This window comes from Vanessa cardui, chromosome 7, assembly GCF_905220365.1.
Source record: "Vanessa cardui chromosome 7, ilVanCard2.1, whole genome shotgun sequence".
Lineage (NCBI taxonomy): Eukaryota > Metazoa > Arthropoda > Insecta > Lepidoptera > Nymphalidae > Vanessa > Vanessa cardui.
In genome coordinates this window covers 1,859,638-1,887,591 of record NC_061129.1, presented here as the reverse complement: position 1 = coordinate 1,887,591, position 27,954 = coordinate 1,859,638, and the positions used below count along the sequence as shown (strand labels likewise).

At 32.2% G+C, this 27,954-nt stretch overlaps 3 protein-coding genes across 4 annotated transcripts in view; 2 read left to right on the top strand and 1 right to left on the bottom strand.

Moving 5' to 3' along the window:
* The window catches only part of LOC124530915 (adenylate kinase isoenzyme 5), a 39,022-nt gene extending 35,550 nt beyond the window's left edge, over window positions 1-3,472 (top strand). Inside the window, exons 10-13 of the mRNA XM_047105283.1 lie at window positions 855-1,019; window positions 1,653-1,797; window positions 2,279-2,427; window positions 3,321-3,472. Coding sequence (XP_046961239.1) covers window positions 855-1,019; window positions 1,653-1,797; window positions 2,279-2,427; window positions 3,321-3,440 — 579 coding nt within the window. The 3' untranslated portion in view covers window positions 3,441-3,472. The remainder of the gene's footprint in view (window positions 1-854; window positions 1,020-1,652; window positions 1,798-2,278; window positions 2,428-3,320) is intronic.
* A 6,241-nt stretch (window positions 3,473-9,713) lies between these two features.
* Window positions 9,714-22,697, top strand: LOC124531410 (adenylate kinase isoenzyme 1). Of its 2 annotated transcripts, XM_047105995.1 has the most exons (6): window positions 13,180-13,195; window positions 14,741-14,867; window positions 20,764-20,953; window positions 21,313-21,461; window positions 21,986-22,156; window positions 22,525-22,697. In XM_047105995.1, exons 2-6 carry the CDS (start codon window positions 14,745-14,747, stop codon window positions 22,594-22,596), a joined length of 705 nt encoding a protein of 234 aa, XP_046961951.1. In that variant the 5' UTR covers window positions 13,180-13,195; window positions 14,741-14,744; the 3' UTR covers window positions 22,597-22,697. The 2 variants fall into 2 exon arrangements, with proteins under 2 accessions (XP_046961952.1, XP_046961951.1); XM_047105996.1 differs by lacking the exons at window positions 13,180-13,195; window positions 14,741-14,867 and adding an exon at window positions 9,714-9,869.
* Window positions 22,698-25,037: 2,340 nt separating this feature from the next.
* LOC124531388 (BEL1-like homeodomain protein 7) lies at window positions 25,038-27,594 on the bottom strand. Its single transcript, XM_047105956.1, has 5 exons — window positions 27,579-27,594; window positions 26,817-27,082; window positions 26,309-26,545; window positions 25,673-25,869; window positions 25,038-25,257 (listed from the first exon to the last, which is right to left on the bottom strand). The coding sequence occupies exons 1-5, from the start codon at window positions 27,592-27,594 to the stop codon at window positions 25,095-25,097; spliced, it is 879 nt and encodes a 292-aa protein (XP_046961912.1). The 3' UTR covers window positions 25,038-25,094.
* Window positions 27,595-27,954: the final 360 nt, after the last annotated feature.

Genomic DNA, 27,954 nt, shown 5'->3' with positions numbered 1-27,954 from the left:
TTTATTTTTTTTATTTATTTGTTACATATGGCACACAAGACAGGTAATAACTGATAAATATCTAAATAATAAATTACAAAGTACGAAGATTAGTTACACCCTAATATTTGTGTACACATCGAGCAAGAAAACATTAATTCACAGTTAACAAAAAACTGAAGCTATTACAAGTGAAAATTAAAGAAAAAGAAATCACACGAATATTAAATTTTTGGAGAAATTAGGCAATAAGTATAAAAAATAGCAGAAAAAATTGTGGCGACATTAATCATAATTCATGTATCTTTTTGTAACTACAGTACCAAATCACAAAAGGAATATTTTTTATTCATTGTCAGTAATGTGGTCATCGCTAACGTTATTCTACAGCATATGTCCTATCTATATGTATTCCGCAGAGCAGCGGTTATCAATACGACATTTATGTTACGGTATAGAGTTTTTTGTGAAAAATACCCTGAGGCTCAATGTTTTAAAACAGCCGGTCGCTTCTCAACGTATACTTGATAATATGATGTTTATGAAAAATATCTGAGATGTCTCTTACCAAACCGGTGGTAGACTGTCTCTCTTGACAAGAACAAACAATAAGCGTAGTCCTCTGTTCAATAAAGATTTTCAACCTTTGCTTTTTGTTTTCAGTTCTCATACTAATTAAATGTTTTGCAAAGCATATTTGATTATGTTTTTACGCATGACTTCGTACGTTTTTTTTTATTTTATTCAAAGTCGATTCAAACACACAAGCACACACACTAATTCGCACACAGGCAAGTGCCTCTTGCCTTATATTACTGTACAACTGTTTTCAAGACATTACTGTATGCTTACAGTTTCAATGAACATTGTTTCAGTTCAAAGTGTCGCCCCGTATGGTGCTCTTGGATTGCTCGAAACTCCAACTGGGTCGGGGTCGACGGGACGACTCAGTGGCCGCCTTCAGGAGACGTCTCGAAGTGTTCAGGGAACAGAGCTTGCCGATGTTGAAGAATCTGGACCAACAGCATCGACTAGTAATCGTAAGTGACAAAAATGATAACAGACATTTCAAGGTCATTGATAAATGAGTATGAGTAAACGATTTGATATTAATTTGTTAGCGCCTGAAGAGTCGATTAGCCTAGTGGATAGAACCGATAATTGCGGGTTCAAACCCAGGCAAGCACCGTTGATTCATGTGCTTAATTTGTTTTTATAATTCATCTCGTGGTCTGCGGTGAAGGAAAACATCGTGAGGAAACCTGCATGTGACAAATTTCATAGAAATTCTGCCACATGTGTATTCCACCAACCCGCATTGGAACAGCGTGGTGGAATATGTTTCAAACCTTCTCCTCTAAGGGAGTGGAGGCCTTTAGCCCAGCAGTGGGAATTTACAGGCTGTTGTTATTGTTGTTGTTGTTAGCGCCTGACATAAATAGCATAGCAACCTACTCAACCTACCACCTATTGTATACGCGTGCGACCACATATTACCGTTCTAAACGATACGTACATAATAATCAAGCGATGCACCACTAATTATTACTAATAGGCCATTTTCGTCAAGTCATTGTAGAGTATGCACGTCCAATAAAGAGCTGTTAATTTTTATGCAATTGAGTTTTCTTTAAGCTCATCTACAATAGATTATTAATGAACAAAACTACCAGGTGGATGGTGATACAGACTCATCGGACGTACAGCTTGAATTCACGAGGGTTTTGGAGGAGGAGATGGAAAAGGCTGAGGCCATCGCATCGATACCACAGAACGCCAACCCGCAGACACACCTACCGCAGAATGGTAGCGTCCCTGGTACGTACGATGTTTTACATTTTTAGAATTAGTTCGAAATATATGGTGGTTCCTGTTACTAATATTTTTGGTCTACCACCAGCTCTCTCACCCTAATCAAATAAATGGTTCAAATAGATGTGCGTGCAATAATGCGATGTTACATTGCTTGTAATAATTTAATTTAATAATTACTTACTGCTGATGCGTTTAAAATTTAATTTTAAGCCCACAATTATTGATAATAAAAAAATACCTAACAACGACTTCCTCCAACGTCTTTGGCAACTTTCTTATAACGCGAATACAGTAACATAAGCAAAAACTTTAAACGGCTATATTTTTAGTAATGCGTATTCTTGAGCCAATTTGAAAGCAAAAGGGACATAACATCTAAGGTTAGGTTTCCGAGCTGTGTGCTTACAGTCTATGGTGACCCATTTGCCAAGGTGACCAAAATAAAATAAAAATATAGTCATAATGATCAAAAATTTCTTATCAGATGGAACGACGATACAACAATTCGCGAATACCGTGTCTCGGATCGGGGCGGGAATCGCGAACGGAGTCGCTCGGAACGGGTCAGTGCATAACGGAACATTGCCGAACGGGACAGTCGGGAACGGGTTCATTGGCATGGCTAATAACAAGGTTTGTATTGTTCACTAGAAAATCATACGATTTTTAACAATTAAATGCTAATAAAACACTTCCATTATTATATTTTATGACACAGATCTTCAGTACGTTATTAATCCAAGATTATTTATTATTCCTCCTTATCTAGACTCTAAATAATTTGGGGATCCCAGTACCCTGGGAATCCCCCCTAGCTGTTGGAGGCCCGTATAGGCGGGCCGACCGTCAGGGCGTCACGGTAGCATGCGTAAGCGATCCCGTGGCGCCCGCCGAAAGACGGAGAGGGTACCGCTGGTTTTTTAGTGGTTAAACCCGGTGTGCTTGGGCGCACTCGGCGTTCACGGCTCCGGGGAGTCCCACACCCCCCCCCCCCACTTTCCATCACATGGGGGAATCGCGTAATGCGTTTTTCCAGCGAGAAAAAAAAGGACTGCAATATATATGAAACGAATAAAGTTATTGAGTTTTCGTCGATAATTTTGACCGTTTATAACTCGAGTTTTAGTACTCAATATAGTCACTGCTCAGTAGTAACTCGAAGTTTATTAATTGGCATTATTAACACACCCTCACCACGCGCCAGACTTCCTTAAGTCCTACGCATGAACTCCTTGACTGTTCATGCTCCACAGGTTTCGAGAGTAAAGACACAGTATACCCGTGTATCACTGTGTTCTCTTGTTCCATAATTCTCTTCAATTATCTTAAAAATCATCACCTTTACTGAAATATAGAATCTATGTCATGTAAAAAGTATATATTTTACAAGATATCTTCTGAAATGACCGTTCTTAGGATACACTTTAAAGATTTTAAAATATTAAATAAAATTATCTATCCATAACTCCAAGGGAATATGAGTAAAAGTTAATATATCTTATCTGTAGTTCTTAAACTGTTTCCAGGTAAAGCCGATGATCAACAACATTTCCAAGATACCCACGGTCTCTCAAATGACTCAGGACCAAGTGAGGAGACTCTACGAGCAGAGTTCTGGTGAAATCACTATGAACACGCATATATAGATTAACTGCATATAAACGTCTCGTAATTAAAAAAAAAAAAAGTATCGTGTCTTATTCTGGACGAAAAATTTTTAAAGTGCCGAAAGAGTTTGAAGTATTTTCGATAATATAGTTCTTTAATTAATTCTTAATTATTTAACAATATAATATAACTCTATAATTATAATGTTATAAATGCATTCATTACTATTAGTTATATTAAGTCACCATTATGAAGTAAGTACTAAGTATGGTTTCCACGTGATTGAGTGTTTACACTGTCGAGTATGCCGGCGATCGCATTCAGTAGAGCTGACACTCTCGCTGAATCATTGAACGCAAAAATATATTTTATGGAAGAGTTCCATTTTATTTGTGTGAGTTACAATTATTTACAGTTGATAAAATTAAAATACAATAATTTACTTATACGAATTAGTTATATTTAACGTATATTTGTCTACCAATTACCACAACGAAGTAAGCAACGCAAGGTTAACTTGAGTATGGTGTGTAAAACGGATGTGTCTTGTTAATATATGAACACAGATAAAATAAATCGTTACATGTTAAAATTATACTTGAATATAAAACAAAGTCAGTGCCTTAACAAGGTTATTTTTTTTAATCTACATTGAATGAACACAACAATTTTCATGTAAAAATATATTACAGTGTAATTGTAAAAAAGGAGCTACAGAATAAATAACTTTTGCGTTATTTATGAAACAAAAAAATGTTTATATATCATGACAGTTGTATCTCAAAACATTACGAAAAAGAAACTGGAACTTTTGAATTAAAGTTTAAAATTAATTAAACTGACAACTAAATATTTTGTTATTATAATTTTTATTATAAAATTCAACTCTAACTTAATATATACAAACTATCAATTATTGCAATTTGAAAAACTTCTATCCTAGCTATATTTGAAACATATAATCGAATAACAATACAAGTAGAATAAATATAAACAAATTATTAGAAATGACAACAATTATAATTATTGAAGTTCCTGATAGATTATTTTCAATCATATCATGCCACAAAGGCACAGATTATTATTTGGCCAAATTCACGTGCGAATTTTATTTGATTTTATTTTAATAATAATCTGCAATCAAAAAGGTACCTAAGTAAAAAATAAGTATTTATTAATAAATTTATTTCTGACCTTACGTTCTTTTGATATTTGACCATCAATTTAATGTTAATAACATTTTGCACAACTGTCAATAAAAATAGGATAGAACTTCTAATGGAATTATATATAAATACACTTTTAAATATACTAGACTAGTAAATAATTTATAAAAAAAAATTAAATTGATTTCAAATTATATATAAGTACACAATTGGACGAATTTAAATTCATATAGATATTAAGTTTATAATTAATATTTATTAGTAATTTATATTTAGCTATTATATGGAATAAATTATTTTTAAAATTGTTAATCTAAAAAAATCGTGCACAATCTCAAATTAATATAAAAAAGTTCAAATGTTAAATTAAAAAAAATCGCACAGTTGTTTATGGTAAATAATATTGTAGTTATAAAAAATTATAATGTCAGTCAATAGACATTTAAGACCAAAACCGGCTGATGAGGACCATTTTAGATTATACAATATGTACATAATATTAGTAACATTTTAAATTTGTAGAAATTTAGATTTATGGTTATTTATAATTAATTTTCACGTAGAATAACACAAAACAGGGGCCAACTTAGTCTTAGATTTAGTCATTAGTAAACAATGCACATCCCAGTCCGCAAACCGGCACGTTTATATTTAGTAATAAGCAAAATGTTCATATATTGATTATAAACAAGAACTACCTTTAAAATGATAAATCAATCATCGGATTAATATATAGTTATTGATCAGTATTTTTAAGTAATTAAACTAATATTTTCATATGCTATAATAATACAGCTCAACATTTTTTTTTCGTAAATAATCTGTATTCATCAATTTGACACTGACATTTCTACGACATATCTTAATTCTTTAATACTTCAAAGCACTAGCATATTAAAATTGATATGTTTAGTGATATCTTCGACTATAAAACTTTATCATTAGGTACGCTATACACATTTCAAATAAAGAATTAGAACACAAAATTAGACTACAGTTCCACGATCATTCGTCATTATGATTGCGTCATTTAATTAAAATTCAAAGCCTTGTAGACGTCATTCTATAAATGCTGTAAAACAAACAGTTATATCGTTACACTATTAATAAGTACGAAAAATATCTTAAATATTTGATTCAGTTCCTATAATTTATGATTAAGTTAAATAATACATATTTTGTGCCTTTTATTAGTGCCACTAGGGCACTGATTATTTCGTTACGTGCTATGAAAATTGATTCAATTATTAAATATATTTATACAAGAGAACTATTGACTTATATGTACACTAATAGAAAAGGTAAAGAATGCTTGAGGAGCTGAGACGATCGCGCAGATGTTACACAAAAGTTTTTATCTTTTCCTGTTTGCCTCTGAGAGTATTTGATTCAATTATGGTCATATATAGAATAGTGTGAAGTTGATCAGAAAATAGCAACGTCAGCAGCACAATAGATTTAGGTCAGAACCTTAAAGAAAACGGAAATCAATTTTATACTTATTTCAAAAGTATGTCCACAGAAGCCAAAAAAATCGTAACATAAAAGTTTTCTGGTTGAATGTTGAATGAGAACGTATTTTGCAGAATCAAAGATCAAAAATCGGCATTTTTGAAAAAATACTAGTAGTTGTTGTTAAAATAAAATTATTTTTTATCTTTTCCGCACACGAACGCATTTTACGAACACGCTTTCAACAACTGTCAGCTCCCCGCTCGCTCACATTCGTCTTAAAGAATTGTGGTCAATTGGCTATAAATTAGACGAAAATCTCAGTACCGTAAACATGTCTAGTGACATATAAGTCAGTAATGAAGGGAATATATTGTTTTAATTATTATTATAAAATTGAAAGAGACGGTAGATATTCTATCTCTCTTATTCTATATCTCTAACGTAGATGCCCATTACAATTTGCAATTATGAAATTTCAACCATTAAATATAGGTTTTAATTAAAAATAAAATGTACGTATTTGTTTTGAAATTGTTGAAAATTAGGTTGATGGATTGAAAGCAAAGAAATTTTGTTATAATATTTTAATGTTATTATTAAAAATAAGGAAAAGTTTATATCGAAATCGCTGACAAGAAACTATGTAGTCGTAATATTATTTTTATGTGTTATAAGATTATAAATGTGTAATTAAAGTTTTATTCATATAAAGCAATGTTAATCTTGTGTTTGTATAAAAGTGTCTAAATAATGAGAAATTAAGTTAAGTTCCTTTTATAATAACGTAACTTTTATTGGGAGCGTTCACAAACTCAAAGTAAAATGGAGAGCCAATTATGCAAAATGTATCTATGATACGCGGGAGAAGCCGAGGCGAGCTCGTTGTATATTTATATAATTTAATTTATATATACTTTGTAAGCTATATATTAACACTGCCGTGTGTATGTATTTTGTGGTCACAATATCCGTTTCCGTTCGCTTGGGGCGTTTGAATATTTATATAGAGCTAACTTTTACCAAAGGATCAAAAAAGTAGAAGTTGTTAAGACCTCGAGGGTTATGGACGCTCTCTACAGAAAAAATATAATTGCAATTAAATAACTTTCAGTGAGCTTAATGTAATGTTTTTTTCAATTCTCATGATAAGTTATATAAGTGCCTTCTACTGAATATTGAAATTAAGATGTAGACCAATGATGTTGTAGTAAATAGATATGTTATTAACGCGCAAAAAGTGAAGACTAGAAAACGTCCCAATTGGGACGTTTGCCTTTAGTTGTTTTACATAGTAATACGTTATAATACATCATAATTACGTAGTAATACGTTTTGCGTAATTAAAACATCTAGTTATCCCTTTTACTTATTGTTTTATCAAGCTATCCTTTTTACTTTTAAGGAAATGTAAAAATAAACTAAAATAAACGGTCCCCGGCGCGGCTCACTTTTTTCTGTTGTTTAGTATGGATATAACATATCTGTTTATTAGAATGTAATTGATGTAGACTAAAAAAAAGTGAGTGACGTCACAAGTGTTGCAACTACTAAATATATAAAATTATGTAATTTATTTTTATTTCGTGAATAAAACGTTTTATGTTCAGATAATGAAATATTAATACATCATGTATATTCTTTACGCGATTTAAAACAAAACAACTTTTTGCATCTTCAATGATTGGCAGTTTGCAATTTTTTTTTTTATTTTTGTAAATCTAAATATCGAACAAGATGTCACACCGCGAGCATATTGCAAATGTATGAAACTTAGGTGGATATTCATAGTATTTGTAGTTTGTAATATGTTTAGGAAAATTCAATAAATGCGCACTTTTTTATCGTTACAGTTTTGTTTCTATTCACACGCAGCCCTAAGGCGGTTCACACCCGACGCATCGTCCGCAGGCGGATCAGCGAATTTTCGAAATTTGTTTTAGACATGAAATAAATTTTATTTTGACGTAGCAAATTTTGTAGCGATTAACGCAATGTACTACGGTATAGTACAGCACAACTTAGATGTAGCATCGGTAAATTCAATAAAACCAATTACTGCCGATTTACACAACCAATAGAAATAGCTCCTTATCGCGCCATTCGACGCTATTCGTCGCTATAGATTCTCGCGTCAGTTCAACCCGAGAAAACAAAGCGAATATAAATCGACGTGTCAAATTGACGAAAATATTAGGTCATATGATATTATAAGTTATTACGTTTGTGTAAAGATCATATTCACTAGTGCTATTATATTATGAAACTTATGACTTTACAGATAGTGTAAAGAACAAAATCGAGTATGATTTTCCGGGACGTTGTCACTTCTACAATATTTGGTGAAGTTAATATTTCTGTATATTTTCTTTATATTTTTTAATTTGATTAATATATATTTTCTTTCATTGAATGTATCGCAACGATCTGTCGTATCGCTGATCGCAATCACGGGAAGACTAAATTCCTTTTCAATTAAACGTGATATTTTGAATCCTGCGAAATAAGGGATATACTTCAAGAATATACATCAATAGGTCTCATCTGAGAACAATTATTGCGTTGCAAATTTATTTATTATAGATGAGTCTGGAAATAATGTAGCTTTTAATAACACAAATCATAAAAATGATACCAATCGAAACAATAGTTGGTAAGTATAGTACACTTGCTACCATCAGCCATTATAGCGTCAACAATGCCGATAAACTGTACCAGGTACCATTCAACGAACGAAGAATCAATAAACTTAATCATCATTGATCGTAAGCCTTTTAACCTTATCGGATAACTGTATTAATTATCTTGACATATAGAAAAAAAGGCTTTTTGTTATGGTATTTGAAGTATTCTATATATAGTATTGATAATAAATGTATTTTTTAACTTAAAAAAAATAAACTAACAGCCTGTTAATTGCCCACTGCTGGTATAAGGCCTCCTCTTCCATTAAGGAGAGGGTTTGGAACATATTCCACCACGCTTTTCCAATGCGGGTTGGTGGAATGCACACGTGGCAGAATTTTGATGATATTAGACACATGCAGGTTTCCTCACGATGTTTTCCTTTACCGCTGAGAACGAGATGAATTATTAACACAAATTAAACACAGTTAAGGGCTTGAACCTGCGATCATCGGTTAAGATGCACGCGTTCTTACTACTGGGACATCTCAGCTCTATATATACTTCCTATATAACAAATCATATAGGAAGGATTATCAAAGTGTCTACATTAATTATGAACATCGTAACATCTCATCTGAGTAGAGCAAACTAATATTTAAATCTATCTTCCAATTATAAAATACGGGGACAATTATTTTGCACATATTAAAATGAAATTCATACATATTAGGCTTAAACAAATTATATTATGAGAAAACAATCAAAGAGCCATCTCTGATACCTTTTAGCTGCATACCAAATCACTGCCAATTGGCCTGAATAAAATATGACCTTTACGTAATTACATTTTAAAAATATAAGTAAAATTATTTGTCATATTTTTGTTAAAGTATCAGTATTTTGATATAAAAAAAAAACAATAAAATAATCGGAAAACAATAATATATCTTAAAATATAAATAAATATAATGATAAAATTATAATGATTATTTTTTTATCTATGTATATCGATATGACTATGTAACGAATCTGTAATCTAGTAGGTGTCACACTTCCCGCCATTTCGCCTGAAGCTTTCCCGCGCTGTCAGGTGGATCTTTGGCACAGTTTCCATGGCCTTGACCGCTCCAATCAAACCGCAGTTGCCCCGCAGAGCTCGCGGCAAGCGGACGTAGTGACATTTTATTTCGGAACTGAGATCGCGATATATTTTAAAAAATGGTAAGTGATTATACGTTTTATAACTTAAACTTGTCTTTAATAAATACTATGACTGACGTTATATTGAATAAAAAATGAGTTGCTATTTAATATGTATTATGTGTGGCTGAAACAGGGAGGGAATATTTTTCAGTTGGATTGTATAACGTTACGTCACTGGTACGATAATAATAGAGTCCCCATATTATCTAAGGTTAAGCTGAAGCTTGTGTTCTTTTATGAAAGTTGCCAGTTCCTTGAAATAAATACCTGCATACGTTATCGATTTTAAACAAATGGCTCACAGCTCGAGTTACGAATCATCTAGACATTCGAAACTTATAAAAGGTTAAACGTTATTTGTTATTATATCTTGAGTTTTTTCATGATTTTTTTTTCGTACCGTACTTTAATAAAGCTTGACAGAGAAATACGTAATATTAAAAAAAAGCCTTATTATCACATTTGTGCACAAAATACAGTTTTCCTAACTATTTAAAAAAAACATTCTAGAATTTTTTTTTATCTAATAAACATAAACACATATCGCAAACATTATATAAGTACAGTTAAATTATCCTCGATTTATTTTTATGAGCGCGATTTCTTTGACTAAAAATAACATGTAATGTATGTATGATCGTAAATTAAATAAATTGACATCCAATTTGTTTAAAAATTCCATTAAAAAACAAAAAAACAGATTAAAAATCGTTTATTAGATTAATAGTCATATCGTCATACAAACGTCATATCGACAAATGCATTCTGATAAGAATTATAATTCGCGATAAAAATCTACATAAACCTGCTTTTATTTACTAGCGAACTGTAAACTGAAAATTTTATAAAGCACTTTGTATATGGAAAGCTAAGATTATTGGTATATATGTCACCGTAAGATTACAAAATTCGTAAGATTACAATCTGTCGAGACAGATTATAGAAATAAAGAGAAAAATAATAATAATAAATATAATAGTTTAATTGCAATCATATTTCACAGTTCACAAAATTTCGAGAGTTTACAATATTTCTCGTCAGATTGTAATCTAAAGAAATTCGAAATCTTACTGATTGACATATATATAAACAATATTCAATATATTAAACAAATATTTGTGTGCGTGACACTATATACTTATAATAAAATATTTACCTAACTATGTTTTTATTTATCTTACTCTCTATTTAATAAACGGTTTCCTTTGATTAAAAATCTACTGAGCGTCCAGTCTCAATCACAATTTACTTAGTAATTAATTTTGAAAAAAGAATTTAGTAAATAACAAAACATTATATAAAAAAACACATTACATTATTATGCTACATAGTAAGTATATATATGTAGCTCTTACCGTTTCCAAAGCATCAAGGAACTACGTGTTTACTGGAAGCACTATTAAACTAATTGTAATTAAATCCGCTATACGGAGCGCAGTTTACTATTGTATAACCTAAACGTAGTTAGTGAACATTAAACCAGCGCTATTATAAACTTGATACCGGGAATAAATTCTACTCTACAGAGTACTCTATTTCCCTTCATAGAGCAAATATTGATGTATAATAATGTTTATTCTGTTGAGTGTTAATCTTTGTTTCATTTCAACATTTCAAAGTGATGACTATAAATGAGCTGAGATAGCCCAGAGGTTAGAACGCGTGCATCTTAACCGATGATTGAGGGTTCAAACCCAGGCAAGCACCGCTATATATATATATGTGCTTAATTTGTGTTAATAATTCATCTTGTGCTGGGTGGTGAAGGAAAACATCGTGAGGAAATTCTCCCACGTGTGCCAACCAACCCGCATTGGAACAGCGTTCCGGAATATGTTCCAAACCCTCTCCTCAATGGAAAAGGAGGCTTTACGTCAGCAGTGGGCAATGTACAGACTGTTCTTTACTCGTATAACATAAAAAAAATAATAGATGAGCTGGTTTGAATGAAATTAAACATGCTGAAGTCAGGTACAGTATGGTTATTTATTTTATTGTTTTAAATTATTTCTTTCTTCATTATTCTGGAAACTGCCACATTGAAATTTAGCTTAATTTCTAGAGTTTTATAGTTTTTTTAGTAACACTGGAATCGTTTCAGAAATCGAAATGTATTACATAAATGTTTTGCTATTAATCTTAGCAAGTTAATAAACATAGGTCAAGAAACTTAAAAAGAACAGTCATTCGTTTTATTCTGAAGACGGATGAAAATGTACTGAACTTTATGAAGTCAATTTCGAGCGACCGGATGTCTAAGAACTTTGATGCTTTTATTTTAACTTCTATTTATCCTATACGTAGTCTATTATTATGTAAAAATTTAAAGTCTGACTAAATATAATTTATTAACATAAGAATGAATAACATTAAATGCTTAAATTTATACAACTATGAACTAAAACTGGTTACTGTATAAATCTTGATCGCGTAAAATGGTGGCAAGAATGCTAGCAGCATTTCCCCGTTGAATCGCAATTTCGATTCTCTGGGCAAAAACGAACCAGCCCTCCTGACACCACTGGAGTTGTTATACTATTGATGAAATAAATATGCATATATTAACGTTGCAATTTTTTAATGATATTCAAATTAAGGAATAATGGCTACTAAACATTAATTTACACAATAATAAATTATATAAAGGACTTCAGTACTTTGTATATAACCAATGAGAATAAATGGTTACGGCACAAATCATAACCGCATAGAACCGAGGCAAGAACGCTAGCAGCATTTCCACGTTTAATAGTATTTTCGATGCTCTAGGCCAAAAAATAATCCTCCCATCACTAGTGAAATACTTAATGCTATTTTATCGATATATTTATGTATTCTTTTTTACTCTCGTGTAAATCTAAGTTTACGAGTGGTTGACCACAAAATGTTTTAGCAATTTTTAAAATTTATTAATATCAGTTCTAAAATTTAAGTAATAGATAACAAATTTGTATTGATGCTCGATATATTTAGAAATAAGAAACATTATTCCATTATATTAACGTAAAATACTTCAACAATATAATTAAACTCGACTAAATGGCTATTAACGTCAGGAAAAGCTTTATCTTTTTTGGTATTCAACGAATAACAAAAACAGTTCCAAAATATTTTTGCATGATAATTTTAGCCTAACCTTAAGTCCTAACGAAATGGAATAAAACGGTTGTAGGTATCCAACTATTTATTTAATTTTATTTTGATCGTTTATTATCCTACGTATTGAAAATAAACGAAGCGATTGACGCAGAATGCCTTTCATATATAAGCTCGGATTTTTCCAAAATAATCCAGTGTAAAACGGCACGAGCTTGCCAGCTGGCGTCGGACTCGCGAGCTTACACGTGTGTAAATTTAACATCAACGCGTTCATTCGACGTGTTTTTAAACTTTTTGTTTGTGTATTTTTAAAGTCCATAATGATCATCACTGTTTCATGAGATCCATCGATTTTATTGCTTAAAATTCGTATGTATTATGATTCTTTTTTTTCAAGAATATTCTACGTTTTAATAAATTAATGGACTGTTGTTAGTGCAATGTCATGGAAATCTTTTAAGGACAATTATTCCTAAAATAATGTGCCCTTAGCTTTGACCTCATTTCTCAGTTCTATTCACCAGATCATAGGTCTGTTTGGTTTTCCGAACAGACAGTACATTTTTGACACTAAAAAAATACATCTATATCGAATACAAAAATACTGCCTATCGTGTTCATATAGAAATACATCCAACGCCAATATTTATGATGTTATTATTACCTCGTGTAATCAACCACGTGCTAATCATTCTCTTGATCGCAAATAGATTTCGATAAAGCTTACAATATCGCTATACAAACCTATTTTGTTCAGTTTGGCTTTAAACATAATTTTTAACCATTCAGGACTTTAAAAATGTAAAATACAAATGTCAAAATTCATTGATTTTCATTCTTCGTTCGATCTCATGGCATTCAGCAGTCATTCAACTGCCAAATACCAATACTGTATTACAGTGTTTCGAATGTTTATGTATTATCGTGCTTTGAATGCACGAGTCACGATCGCCTGTGATGTTCGCAAGTACGTCAACATCCCACTAAATCTCAATTGCATATATCAAAGTAATCCAGATGTCTTATCAATAGCCAACTCAATAAATTTTTTTAAGTGTATTAAAGTTACATAAGTACATTATTACTACATGCTTAAATCTTTAAAACTACGCAACGGATTTTGATGCGGTTTTTTTAATAGATAGAGGAATTCGAGAGTAAGGTTTTTGTTTTTACATACATAGACTATATAGTAAAGAAACAGTGATCATTTTAGAAGTTTCTAATGTGATATCGTGTCTAAATTCTATAGTTCATTTAGCATCAGTAATGCACCCGTGCGAAGTCGGGGTGCGTCGCTGGATTTTTATATGAGTCTATCTATCTCTTTCTAAAATCAGTAATTTAAAATTAAAGAAAAAGACAAAATATTGTATGATACAGAGCCGGTATGTTAAATCGTTAATATGCCTTCATTGAAAAAAAAGTATCTAAAATACTTTAAGGCCCGGTGTTTGTTGTTAACAATTTATTTCTACTACAGACTTACGAGTAACTTTTAAGTGTTTTCTCTATGTCACATACATACACGAAACTTACGAACCATTTCATACTCATCAACAATTCTACCACCCGTAAGCAAAACAGGCCGTTCCATGAATAGTAATAGAACTTAAGTTTTTCCAATTAATCTAACGCATACTTTATTCAACATAATACGTACGAAACTTCAGCAATTCATCTTATGAAAATAACTATTCGTATAAATTAGAAAGATAAATAAAATAAACGTTGAAATACACACAAACAAAACAGTTAAACACGTACCTCCAAGTAACAGTTTGTTTTAGTTAAATGAAAACCAGTACTATTGAAGAAAAAGTTATTAAATGTAAATATTTATATATACTTGTGCTTCTCGTCGCCACATGGCTGCAGATAGAGAACCATAGTCTGAAGACCGACATACATTTGAAGGTATATAAATAAATCCGTTTATTTCATCAATCTTTCAACCATTGAAATCTGCAGGTTTACGTTGTAATGAATGTTAGAAAAGAGGCTCAGATTATAAAGAGTCGACGTAAACAATGAATTTAATCTCTGAGTGTCTTTTCTAAGATCGCACTTCGGCTAAGAAAGTAGTCGGAAAAGCGAACTCTTTTCTGAGTTTACACGTTTGTTTTAAAGCACATTACCTGATAATATTAATGGTATGTTATTAATCAAAAATAATCTTAAACTCAATTAAAAAACAAAAATGGTATATAGCGTAGCCATAGAGATTATGTTAGAAAAGGATCAAAATGTTATTGTACTGTCTCCAAAACATTAAATTCAACTTAATTATTTCTATTTTATTAGTCACAGTAACTTTAAATTAAATTAATTTCATAAAATGATGGTCAAAATATATATATTAATATCATGCATTCAAAAAATTACTTCAACATTAAAAAAAAGTAATACATTATTTATAAAAAAATAAAAGCATTACATTACAATTTATATAACAATAATATGTATAAGGAATATATAAAACCATAGAGATTTCGAATCAAATATAATTTTGAATCATTCCGACAAATTATAAAACATACTGTCTATATGTGTCTCGCGATCTCAACACAAAAATCTTAAGGTTATATAGAGCGCGTGGACTTCGTAAGCCATTAAAAATGTAAAGAAATACATATAAAGTCGGCGCTGCTAAATGCTACTTTATAGTGTGTGTCACGGCACTGAAAATCGAGGGTAATTGCTACATTTTCGTTCTATTTAACCAAAAACTTTGACAAATAAAAATTATTAACGTTAATAACTATTGAAACAAAGTAACTTTTATATAAGGACGTAACGAAAATAAGAATAGTAAATGAAATTTTTAACTATTGAAACTGTGAAAATATAGTATACTCTGTGGCATGACGAATTTGTACCCAATTAGTGTCAAAATGTCAAAATGATTGACATGACAAAAAATACTGAACACTATTATTATATACATAAGGTATATACCTAATAGTATTTATCTTTTTGTATTTTTGTCTATCACATAATAGTAGACATGATGATAATAAATAAATACCAAGAGCTTTGTATGATGACCGTCTACACATATAAATAACTTATTTTTCAATTGGTCAATTTATAAGTCCTTCAATTTCTTAAGAAATTGGATAAGTCTTATTTGTAGCAAACATTCTGTTTCGATATAAAATACTAGTGGATAATCATTGGTCCAATAAGAACACGCACACAAATAAAATCTGATGTAGGTATATACGTTTGGTGAATGTCAAGCGTAGCTCTCGTGCACACCAAGTCATTTTGAAGATAATTGACTGTTTTGTTTTTTTTTTTTTAATTCTAGTTCTAAATTTAAATATTATTATTTATAACGCTACCCGATACCATTCACGTGAATTAGCTTCGCATCGTAGGACGTTATCACAAACCTTCACACACGTGCCAACAACAACTTCACAAGGTATTTTCTCATCCGGACTAGCGATGAGCAAACGCAAAGAAATACAATTAACACAGGCATTATTAGCTTTTCTAAGATATAAGCAGATATATTAAAATTAAATTCAAAATACTCAATACATCTCATTTACGGATTGACTTTAGTCAATTTATAAAGAAAATTATATTACAAAAAGACGCTCCGTTCGTAAAGTACGAACTACTTAAATATTTTTTTAGGTTCCTTAGCTATTATTTGTCATGAACATACTTATTTGTTTTTTAATGTGGTCTTCTTCAAAAGACCGTTATTAGACTACACAGTTCGTTACCTTCGACTAATCAAAAAAAAAAAACAAAAATGAATTCCATCTTTGAAAATTTCAATTGCCTGACTCGTATTTATTGAAGCCATATGTCAAACTCTACTTGTCCAGCAACTGGCATTTTTCGTCCTCGACAATTTATTTGACGTTGGAATACTATTAAATTATTCTAATGTTGAAGTAACTTTATATTTATTAAAAAGAAAAAGAAACTAAACCATTACAATTTAACATACGCAGGGATTCGTTAATGAACATAATTAAAAAAAAATCCTTTTTATTTTTCCTACAAACAAATCACATAGATTTATTCATTTCGGGATATTTAACATGATTTTTTATTTTTGTTCGGTGGAGCTCGATATTTCGACATTATCTACGAATGTCTTGTTCACGAGACTGTGAATCCCGAAATGAATAAATTTAATAATAAAAATAACCATGTTAATTTAAAATCTTATATAAATCACATAGAAAACTAAATAAAAGATAAAAACAGTATACAAATAGAAAGAATAAAATAGTATTCAGTTAAAGATTGCAGACGGTCACTGTCAATGACTAATCACCGAAATAGACAACCTCGATGTAATCGTAGAAGCGTTACTGACAGAAATTGTTCTAAATATACAATAGCAGCGTATTCAATGTTACAAAATATACGAATATAAATATCAACCTAGATTGTTTCTCGAGAGCGATTGAGATTGAGGTAACATATTGTTTTCGTGACGATTTCATTACTTACGTTACGATTAAAGCTTTAGCCGCATTGCAGTTTTAAATCGGTTATAAAATTATTATTATATTTTTAAATAACCAATTTATTAATATAAGAATTAATAATATTGCTTAAATATATACATGTAAATATGAATTAAAAATAGTCACTGTATAAATGTTGACCGCGTCACATGGTGGCAAGAAATTTTGAAAATTTAATTATTTTTTTTATCTCATTTATCTTTATAATGCATCTGGTACTCCATGTTGAAAGAAATAATCGTGAAGAAACCTGCTTAGTATTAATGAAGTAATCTTGATCTATTTACATGTGTTTACTCCACCACATTAGAGAAGCTGACAGACAGACAGATATAACTCAAGATTTCTACAGTTATATAAAATATTTATATAAGCCTAATTCCAGCAGTAGAATTTTGACAAGCACTTTACTTTTAATTATTCTTTCTGTAGTACTTTTTTATAACTTATGAAACTCTTTGTACTGGTAATACGTCATATAAATAGACGGACTGGCAAGAAAGCCATCCGATTGTAAGTGGTCACCACACACCACACAAGCTGATAATGTATTGACATTAATCATTCCTTACATCACAAATACATTACAACTAAAATTTTATGTCCCTTGTACCTGTGGCTACTTCGATTCTTATCCTTCAATTCCGAACCAGAAAATGGGATAACAACAACAACAGTAAATTTCCCACAGCTGGGTTAAGACCTCGTCTCCCTTTGAAGAGGAGGTTTGGAATATATGGGATAAATATCAAATGAAATCAATTTTATTCAAGTAAACTTCACAAGGAAGCGTTTTTGAATCGTCGATAATTAAATACTACCAGCGTTTCGGTTTATTCCCAGGCACTCCAGGCAGGCTTTCACAAATCCCTACCACCAAGTAGCAGTATAATTATTATTACAGTACGTATTTTTGTCGTAGTAGATACAAACGGCTAAGCCAACGAACAAGCAAATTTCACATTCACCAAATGCAAACATTTCATTGAGAGTGATAATGAAATTTATTATTATGCATTTGAATGAGATCCAAATAGTAATCGAGTGCTCGTTCGTTCCATGTAAACGATCGTGAATCTAGGACTTGAATGATTTATCGATTTAACCTTTAAGTTTTCATTACACGACCTTTTCCTCGAAGGTCAGAATACTTGGGCGAAAAATTTTAACGATATCTTTATGTGAAATAATTTTTATGAGTAAACTAGTAAATTGTCACATAGTCTATTAGATTTTTTAAATAAATATTTTTTGGCTGCGTTTTGTCTATATTTTTTATGACCCTATCGTGATGATAATGGTTTAAATATAATGTATTTAATCGGTTTAAATATCTGAAAGCATTTTCTGCCACTCAACCATTTTACCTCCTGCGAATAATCGTACCTCACAAACAAGATGTCGAAGCTCTTTGTCGAAACTACATGAGGAGCGAGTGTAGTACATAATAAAGCTTACGATAATATTGAAATAAATTCCACAAATTAATAATAATAAATTCCATAAATGTTTTCCATATAGTGGAATAATTATATGTTGGAACGAAATATTTGATAATAAATCAATTTAATTAAAACGAATAGTATAAAATAATAGTGTATATAAGAGCGATATCTAAAATTAAAAGGTTTTGTTTTTGATTAAACTGAAAGTTAAGTATATCATTGTATTGTAAGAATAGTAAATAATTTAATTTATTTTTATAAATTCAATAAAATATCTAACAGAGTAATTGCTTTTGCAGAATTCAAACTCCTTGAATTTAATATATTTATGTCAAGAGAATACGCGTCAAAATAATCTTATTCTTAGTACTATATTCTTACCAACTTTTATTGTATTATTTATGATAACATTTTTAAACATTTAATCAAACTGTTAATATGGAAGATAAGACCTGTTTTCCGTGCGAACAGGAAAATATAGAGAAAATTCCTCCGTGTCCACTCCAGTGTAGATCACCGAAATGCAAAGCGTACCAACGCACGGTATGGTATTTTATTGCGATTTTTTTATAAACAAATATCAAACTCGTTTGTTTATTGATATCTTCAAAACGTTCTTTAGTTACAAGATTCTAGGATGTAATACTTACTTAAAGCAGTAGGAAATATTAAACGGTGTAACACAAACGTAGGTTTTAATATTTTAAATGTTGAAAAAGAGTAACCATTGACTTTCTTGTCGGCTCTTCTCGGTAAAATCTACTTTCCGAACCGGTGGTAGCTTCATTTAATTGTAAAATGACGATTCAAAAGTGCTTGTAAAAGCATACTTGACTAGATATATAAGACTCAGAGTTTCTTTATTTTGGGACGTTATCGTAAGTTCCGCATTACTTGCTCAGCTCCACAAGGTTTTCTGAACAGGGAATTCGTGTTGCGTAGCTTTGTCAATAAAAAGGACGGTGCTTGCGTATTAACTATTATAATATTTTTAATAATTTATTTACTTGGTGGTAGGGCTTTGTGCAAGCCCATCTGGGTAGGTACCACACACTTATCAGTTATTCTACCGCCAAATAACATTACTCAGTATTGTTGTGCTCCGGTTTGAAGGGTGAGGGAGTCAGTGTAACTACAGGCACAAGGGACATAACATCTATGTTTCTTTCAGCTTCATTGTCTATGGGTGATGGTAACCACTTACCATCTGATGGCCCATATGCTCGTCCACCAACCTATAGCAAGAAAAAAAATATATGGAATAGGTTAGGTTAGGTCATATTTATTTTATATATTATAGAAATTAAATACATATATCATATAACTCTTTACGGACCACAATCTTTTCTAAATGGCTGTAAAGACTAATGATTTATCGAAAGCTTAGTATTACTTTATTTTGTAAAATATAGGTGTGGGCAATTTAAAAAAAATACCATTATAAGTTTACACGTTCGTCGGATATGCGCAAATCGATATTAAATGTACGCAGTGCGATAAAACTTAATGTATTAAAACACGGAACAATTTTTTAACAAACCATCACAGTAAAATATCTATAGTAGTAATAAGACGAGGGCGTTGATCTAAAAATAAATCATACAACACTCCTCACTGCTAGGATAAAATAATAGCGCTCGTAAGACTTGACTACGTACAACACTTGATGTTTACTCCATCGCTTCACAGTATCAAAATAACTCCTTGCAATACATTTTGAAGTTATTTATTTGCCTTTTCTAGCCGAGAAGTCTTACGAATGTACTCATAACTATAATGTTATATTTTACGGGGAATTGACTAAAACTATGAGACAAGCAGATGTTAATATTTTTGGCTTGAGAATAATAATTAATTGTTTCTCTCCAGGCACCCATTGACACAAACAAGACACCGATCGTGTGGATTCTGGGAGGTCCTGGATCAGGCAAGGGCACGCAATGCGAGAAAATAATCGCAAAGTATGGTTTTACCCACCTCTCGACAGGCGATCTCCTCCGCGCCGAAGTGAAGAGCGGCTCCGACAGAGCGAAGTGCCTCTCTGCCATCATGGAAAGAGGTAAGGCTGCGCTACCGTCATAAAATTTGCAATTATAATCATAACATACATGTTACAATGTATATTATCCGAAGTTTACCCTTAAAAACGATTTTGTAAGGACTATTCATATAGTGGCTGAGTTGGTCCAGAGAATAGCTTTAAAGGTCCTGGGTTCAATTACCTGGTGGGTTAATAGAACGTTACAGGGTTGCATGTGTCTATGAGCACACATTCTTCTACATGGCTTTTGTACGGTAGGGTTAAATTCTGCAACATTTTTAAAATTCATTCGAAAAGATCTGAAAATTATTTGTAGTAATATAAATTCTAAAATCTTTAATAAACTACAATTCATAAATGTTTAATGATGTTTCCAGGTGAGCTAGTCCCCAACGATCTCGTACTGGACCTGCTGAAGGAAGCAATGATGGCGAAGACGGACGAAGCCAAAGGTTTCTTAATCGACGGCTACCCGCGCGAGAAGTCACAAGGAATCGCCTTTGAGAAGACCATTGCTCCAGTTACTGTAAGTGTTTTACAGATGGACATATTATCTAGATTATAATACCTCGTCTATTGTCAATGAAACAAATAAGTTTTTAAAAAGTTACATTTGTACCATACTTTTTTCATAGCATGAATGGGCCAGTGTGCTATCCTATGGTCACCCATTGACGCTGTATTAAATTTTAAAGATTACTTATCACCTTCTCTAATGCCTAATTAAGACTTTGTTCAAAAGAACAATGTCTTATCGATTGTTCGTCCGCCTTCAAATCGGAACGCAATACTAAGTACTGTTATTTGGGGGTAGAATATATGAGGGAGGTGGTACCCAGACAGACTTACACGAAGTCTTTCCAGCGAGTGGCATCACAAGTATTCTTTCTAGCAGTTATAGTCTATCTGTTAAGTTGGTGGGTGTCTTGAAGAGCTTCTCGTAAATGTTGGCCTTTCCTGCAGGTGGCATCTCAAGTATTCTTTCAAGCAGTTACAGTCTACCTGTTAAAGTTGGTGGTGGTATTGAAGAGCGTCTCGTATATGTTGCAGGTGATAATCTACTTCGAAGCGTCGTCGGAGACGCTGACGAAGCGCCTGCTGGGCCGCGCCGCCAGCTCGGGCCGCGCCGACGACAACGAGGAGACCATCAAGCTGCGCCTCAAGACCTTCCTCGACAACAACGACCAGGTGCTGGCGCAGTACCCCGACAAGCTCAAAAGGGTAAGGCCGTTGAAGCATCTTTCAAATTACAGTACAATTAGAAAGAGGAAAATTTTCTAAATCGTAACAAAGTGGCCCGTAATTTTTCCATTTCTAGACTAAGGCCTCCTTTTCTCCTTTAAGGAAACGGTTTTGGAACATATTCCACCTCTGTTCTGCTGTGGGTTGTTGGGAATCATAAATTACATGAAAAATGCTTGATTTCACCCTCAAACAATTATTTTCATCCAAATAAATCTTTTAAATAAGAACAAAATTTATTTCTTATTTAAAATCAAGAAGACACCAAATTAAATACTATACTTTAAAGAATATTTGACACGAGAACATATATTTATATCATATGAATATTTGGACAATTGTTCCAGATAAACGCGGAAGACAGCGTCGACGCAATCTTCAGCCAAGTGGTGCAGATCCTGGACCCGCTCGTCAAGTGATAGCTCTTAGATAAATTGTATATAACGTACTCATTAATTTTACGGCCTGTTGATCAATTATACTTTTATTTGGTTATTTATTAAATAATTTAATTTTTAAATTTGTTTTATTTTTATGTTTTGTAGGTACTATTATATCACATTGCATACCACTATCCATGACAAAGGATGTAATGTGAGAGGAATAAGGGTTAGAGGATTCGTTACTTGTTAGTTCGTTCAATTTGTTAATATCTTAAATATCCCTATCTGTTAGATATCCTACTTTATTTATTTATTTTTATAGAAGGGGTAGACATCAAACAACTGTGATTCTAAGTGGTCATCATTACCCATAGTGGTATTGTAAGAAATATTAAAAATTCCTGAAATGACCAATATTCCACCAACCTTGGTAACTATAATTCTTTGACCCTTATGCCTGTAGTCACGCCAGTTTTTAAATTAATATTAATAATTCTAAAAATAATGTAATTAAAACAAAATGAAATTTCAAAGTACGATTTAATCAACGAAGATCTTAGACTAAGAACTAGACTTAAATTACAGACACCTAGTCTTATTTCTAAAGAGACAACTTAAAAATACTTAAATCTTCTAAATACTTAAAAAATAAAAAATAAACTGAGGGTAGGGAAGTTTACGATGAAAATTAGGGATGCGTTAACGTGACCAATCTTATGACTTAATGTTATGTTATGTGTTATGAGAAACAGGACGAAGATTGTTATCAATAGATCAATCAATTGAACCTTTGCTCGTGTCAAGAGAGAGTGAAAAAGACAGACAGACATGCATCCATAATACTTTGATTATTTATAAAGTTTTTTTTTCATATTTAATAATATCTGAGACAAGCACACATTACGGGTCTTAATTTGATTTGTTAAACGCAATACTCAATGCTACTGGTAAAATCAATAATGTCTACAACAGAGATAAGGGCCACTCCTTACCATTATTTCAAGATTAAATAAGGGTATTTCAGATATATTGTAGTTTGACTTATACTATTCATTAGAATGTATTTATTTCATACCATTAATTCATTAAATAACTTTTCACAGACGATAAAAGGAGCAATATCCAATATTCTTTATGAGCCTTATACATTTAGACATGGCTATTATTATTCATATTTGGTAATTTTATGTGATTATAAAAAAAAGTATTTAACTCTTAACGAATTATTTTATAGCAAATATTTCGCCTTATAAGACGGTCGGCTGCAGGGAGGCTTCATACATTTTGTAAAAATCGATCTAACAACGCCTGTAGACTATCTTTGACTCATTACAGAATTTCAAATATTTAGGTTATCTGACTTGTCAGACAAATTTCACGTAATTAGAAAATAATATCATAGTAGGTACCCAGTGCATAACTAGTAACATTATAATATAATTATTATTAGCCAGTCCATTTACACTTACGTTATGTAGATATCGACTACGTAATTTTGACGACCACAAAATCGCAAAACAACCCAATCAAATTTTAAACATCAAAGTGAAACAGCTAATATAAGTACAAATTATAAACAACATATAAACTACAACGGTAGTATTTCTTCCTGTTCTTTCTCCCGCTGTCGCACGGCCACCGCCGTCTCCACCAACAAATACAGACACTTGAATTTATCCTCCCCTTCGTCACGCGGCACCACCTGAAGCCCATATTACACCATCGGTAATTTACACAAGCCACAGATAAACAGGACTTTTGCAAATATCAATTTGAACAATTTTCCAAAATTTCCAAAGATTTCACGACCAAAATTAATGGGCATAAAAAATATTTATAGTATTGGTAGGTTGGTCCCAGGTGATGCCGGCGTTAAAACATTTAGCTACTCATTGAATAAAACGCGAAATATTTATCAAAATATTTATTTTGAAAAAAAAAAACTAAACATCATCCTTTTGGTAAACAACTAAAATTATCTTACTCGTAAAACATTTACAAATACTTAATTAGTCTTTACAACGGTTTCGACGTCTTATGCTTTAACACCGACGTCGCCTTTTAACTGAAAGTTTAGTCCTATTTTGCTTTATATATATCACACAGTATCATTCCTTTCCAATTTTATCTTGCCTCCATTCAAAAAAATACAGTTGTTATCGCGAATGACGAAGTATATAAGAGAAAGTTACTGGTCTCAAAATTTAGTTTCTAAAAGGGCGTAAATTAATATGTGATCAACTGTGTCAACAATTTACAGCTAACTTATTTTTTTTTTAAATTTCCATTTATTGTTTAATAAGGAATATGTACAAAATTCGTCAACATGTAAAAACAATTTTTAACCTTTGGATTTTAGTGAACATTAAAGATTTGTTATCAACAACGTTGTAGGGTAAAGAACGCATGGAATATGTAGGAACAGTCAATGAAACTTAACTTTTGAATCCAACAAAACAAACATGAACCCGCGCCCAAACACAATATTTACACAACGGCATAAAACCCGACACGTTCATGGCATATACGACGTTCTAAGTGTGACACCACATATCGGTGGTGGCGACCTCCAATTCGACCGCGACGGGAGGCGGAGGGCTCACCTGCCGAGCTGTCAACTGAGCCATCTGCGGTTGCCAGGAATCAATGTCTCCTGTCACCACCTCCCCGCCGTCAGTGCCCATGGTCACTACGGATCTGTTCAAATTTAACATTTAAAAGAATTAATTTAATTGAATTTCATAACTTGAAAGATGTTGTAAAAATAATCACATGAGGCTGAAAACCTGACAACCACAACTTAAACACAGACATGAGCACAACAAACATTTTCGTTACACCTTACGTTACAGTGTAAAGTTGAATTACATGGTAAAATTATACGCACGTCAGCTATGTTTACTGTCTAATATAGAACGTTAGACTTCAACAAAACAGTATCAATAGTAAAACTCAGAAATAACATCTCCTGTATACATTAAGGTCCATGGTAGACGTTGACGTAATTAATAGTGCATTAACTTTGGTCAATGGAGGTGACGTGAACATCACCATTCCATCTGATAAATTCTAAATGCTTATTCATGGTACAGTAAAAGTAATATATACTTACCCTCTGTTGTCTGTATGTATGTCGTGGTCTCCGGGACCGTAACGAATGACAGACTGCCAGACTGAGGGATCGTATTTGACTTCCTCCTCGCTGATTGCACTCGAGTAGCCTTCCTCCGCCTCGCCGAGATCGTCCCTCTCTTGATAAACTAACAACCCGTCCCCGTAATCGTGACCACGACTGTGGTCGACAACGTTCTGTTGGAAAATCAGTTTTTAAGCCAAAACTTTTGTGCAACCAACAAAACCCTTTTTATTGTTGTAGACCTTAGCCCAATCAGTTTTCTAATTTAATCTGTCCATACTGAAGTCAGGAAAACTATTAAATTTGAAATTATATAACATATCTAGAAAATCTAAACTTTGCGTTACGTAAATAAATTTAGATGTACAAATATAATTTCAAACAGTTATAAATATTATAACATTTCAAAAAGTAAGCTACAAATTGAATATCAATCTTCTATTTCATATGGTAAATATTGTGCCAAGTGCCAAGAATCCAATCTATACAAGATTATTAATTCATCAAAGATAGCTGTGGTCGAGATAAGTCGTCGATCAATAAATGCAATAAAGCCTATTTCTTGGTAAAACAAAAACAAAATTTTCTAGAGATGGACATTTCATTTCGTACCTGGACCTCCACTCCCTCCCATCCAGCGACAGTCACGTTGTTTGGTATCATTCCCATTCCCGATGTTGATGCTGATGCTAGCCCAACCATTGGCCCAACCCCCATACCAACGCCCACACCGAGCCCTGGCTGTTTTCGACCACGACGCGATATTGTGTACTGAAGCGGATCATGCCCTTCTCTTCTTATCATCTCCGGTAAAATCCGCCGCCGAGCGTTGATAAACCAATTGCAAACCTAACAATTTTTAGTCATACTCAATTTACTCATCAAGATATATCTTAACTTTTAAATCTCACAAACACATTAGACTTTAATGAAGGAATCCAAAAAAGTAATGTTTGACAACTAAACTTCCATACTAAGGTAAATTTAGGAAAATTATCAAATTTGAGCACCAAATAAGTAAAAAAGACCACAAAGACACCAAAAGTAGAATTGAAACAATTTTGTTTTTTTTTTTTATTTTCCGTAATTTGGACGTTAGCAAGACAACACATGCAGTTACCTGTAGAACCGTCAGATTCGCTTCCTGACTCAACGCTAGTTTTTCAGCGTCACTCGGGTAAGCATTGTATCTGTGGTCGTAGAGCCATCTCTTGAGGATCCTCACAGAGTTCTTGGGCAGGTTGCCGCGCCGCTTGCGCACCGAGCCAACGATTATAGCCTGCGGCGGTGGAAAGCGAGGCTGCATCATCGGCCGCACCTCAGGCTCCCAGTCATTGCCACTCTCGTTGTCTTCTGTTGAAGACGTTGATGGAAAACGGTCTCTCGCTATAAAGAGTTTTTATTTCTAGAATAATGTGGATAATTTCCATTTAATGTAACCGTTTACACGACTTCTCCCACGTTTAAGTAATGTCTCTGATACACTATGTAAATTTACCGTTAGGAAATTATAATCATGAATAAGTAGCTTTATTTATAGTCTGTGAAAAAGTTTCAGTTAGTACATTGACCTCATTCTAGAACATAATATATGAATTTAATATACGAATAATGTATTAGTAATGCGTAGTAAACATTAAGTTTACAATTTATTTTTATTTATGGAATCATAAAACCAGATCACAGTCAAACTTTTATTCGATAAACTATGTCTGTATGGTAAGTTTATTACACTATGTAATATGTTATTGTTTGAATGTATTAAATGAATTTAAAATGAATTAAGTCATAATTTTTTTTTGTCTTTTATGCAATTGTAAATACACATATAAAAATATAATTTATATAAAAAATATCTTAATTAATTGATTAAAATACTAACGCAATTTGATCTTCATGACTTTTATGACTGATTTACCCAGCGTGGCGATTTCTTTCAGGTCAATCGTAGAATCCGGAAATTCAACGTTGATGACCCGATTCCTTTGGCAGTTTCAAATGCACTAACCGCTTTTTTGTTTTGAAAATCGATGCGTTTTTGTGACAATTGACAACGACGTATGTCGCTTGTCACGGTGAAGCGTTTTTTGATTATTTGAAATTTGGAAAAAAAGGAATTCATTGCGGCCAGTACGTAAATAATGACGTCATAATAATCGGACAAAGGAGTTAATCAATTCAGCTGCGACTATATTATTTGTTGAACATTTTTATTTTTTTCGTTCTTTAAGTGTGGTCAAAAATATTTTACCAACTTT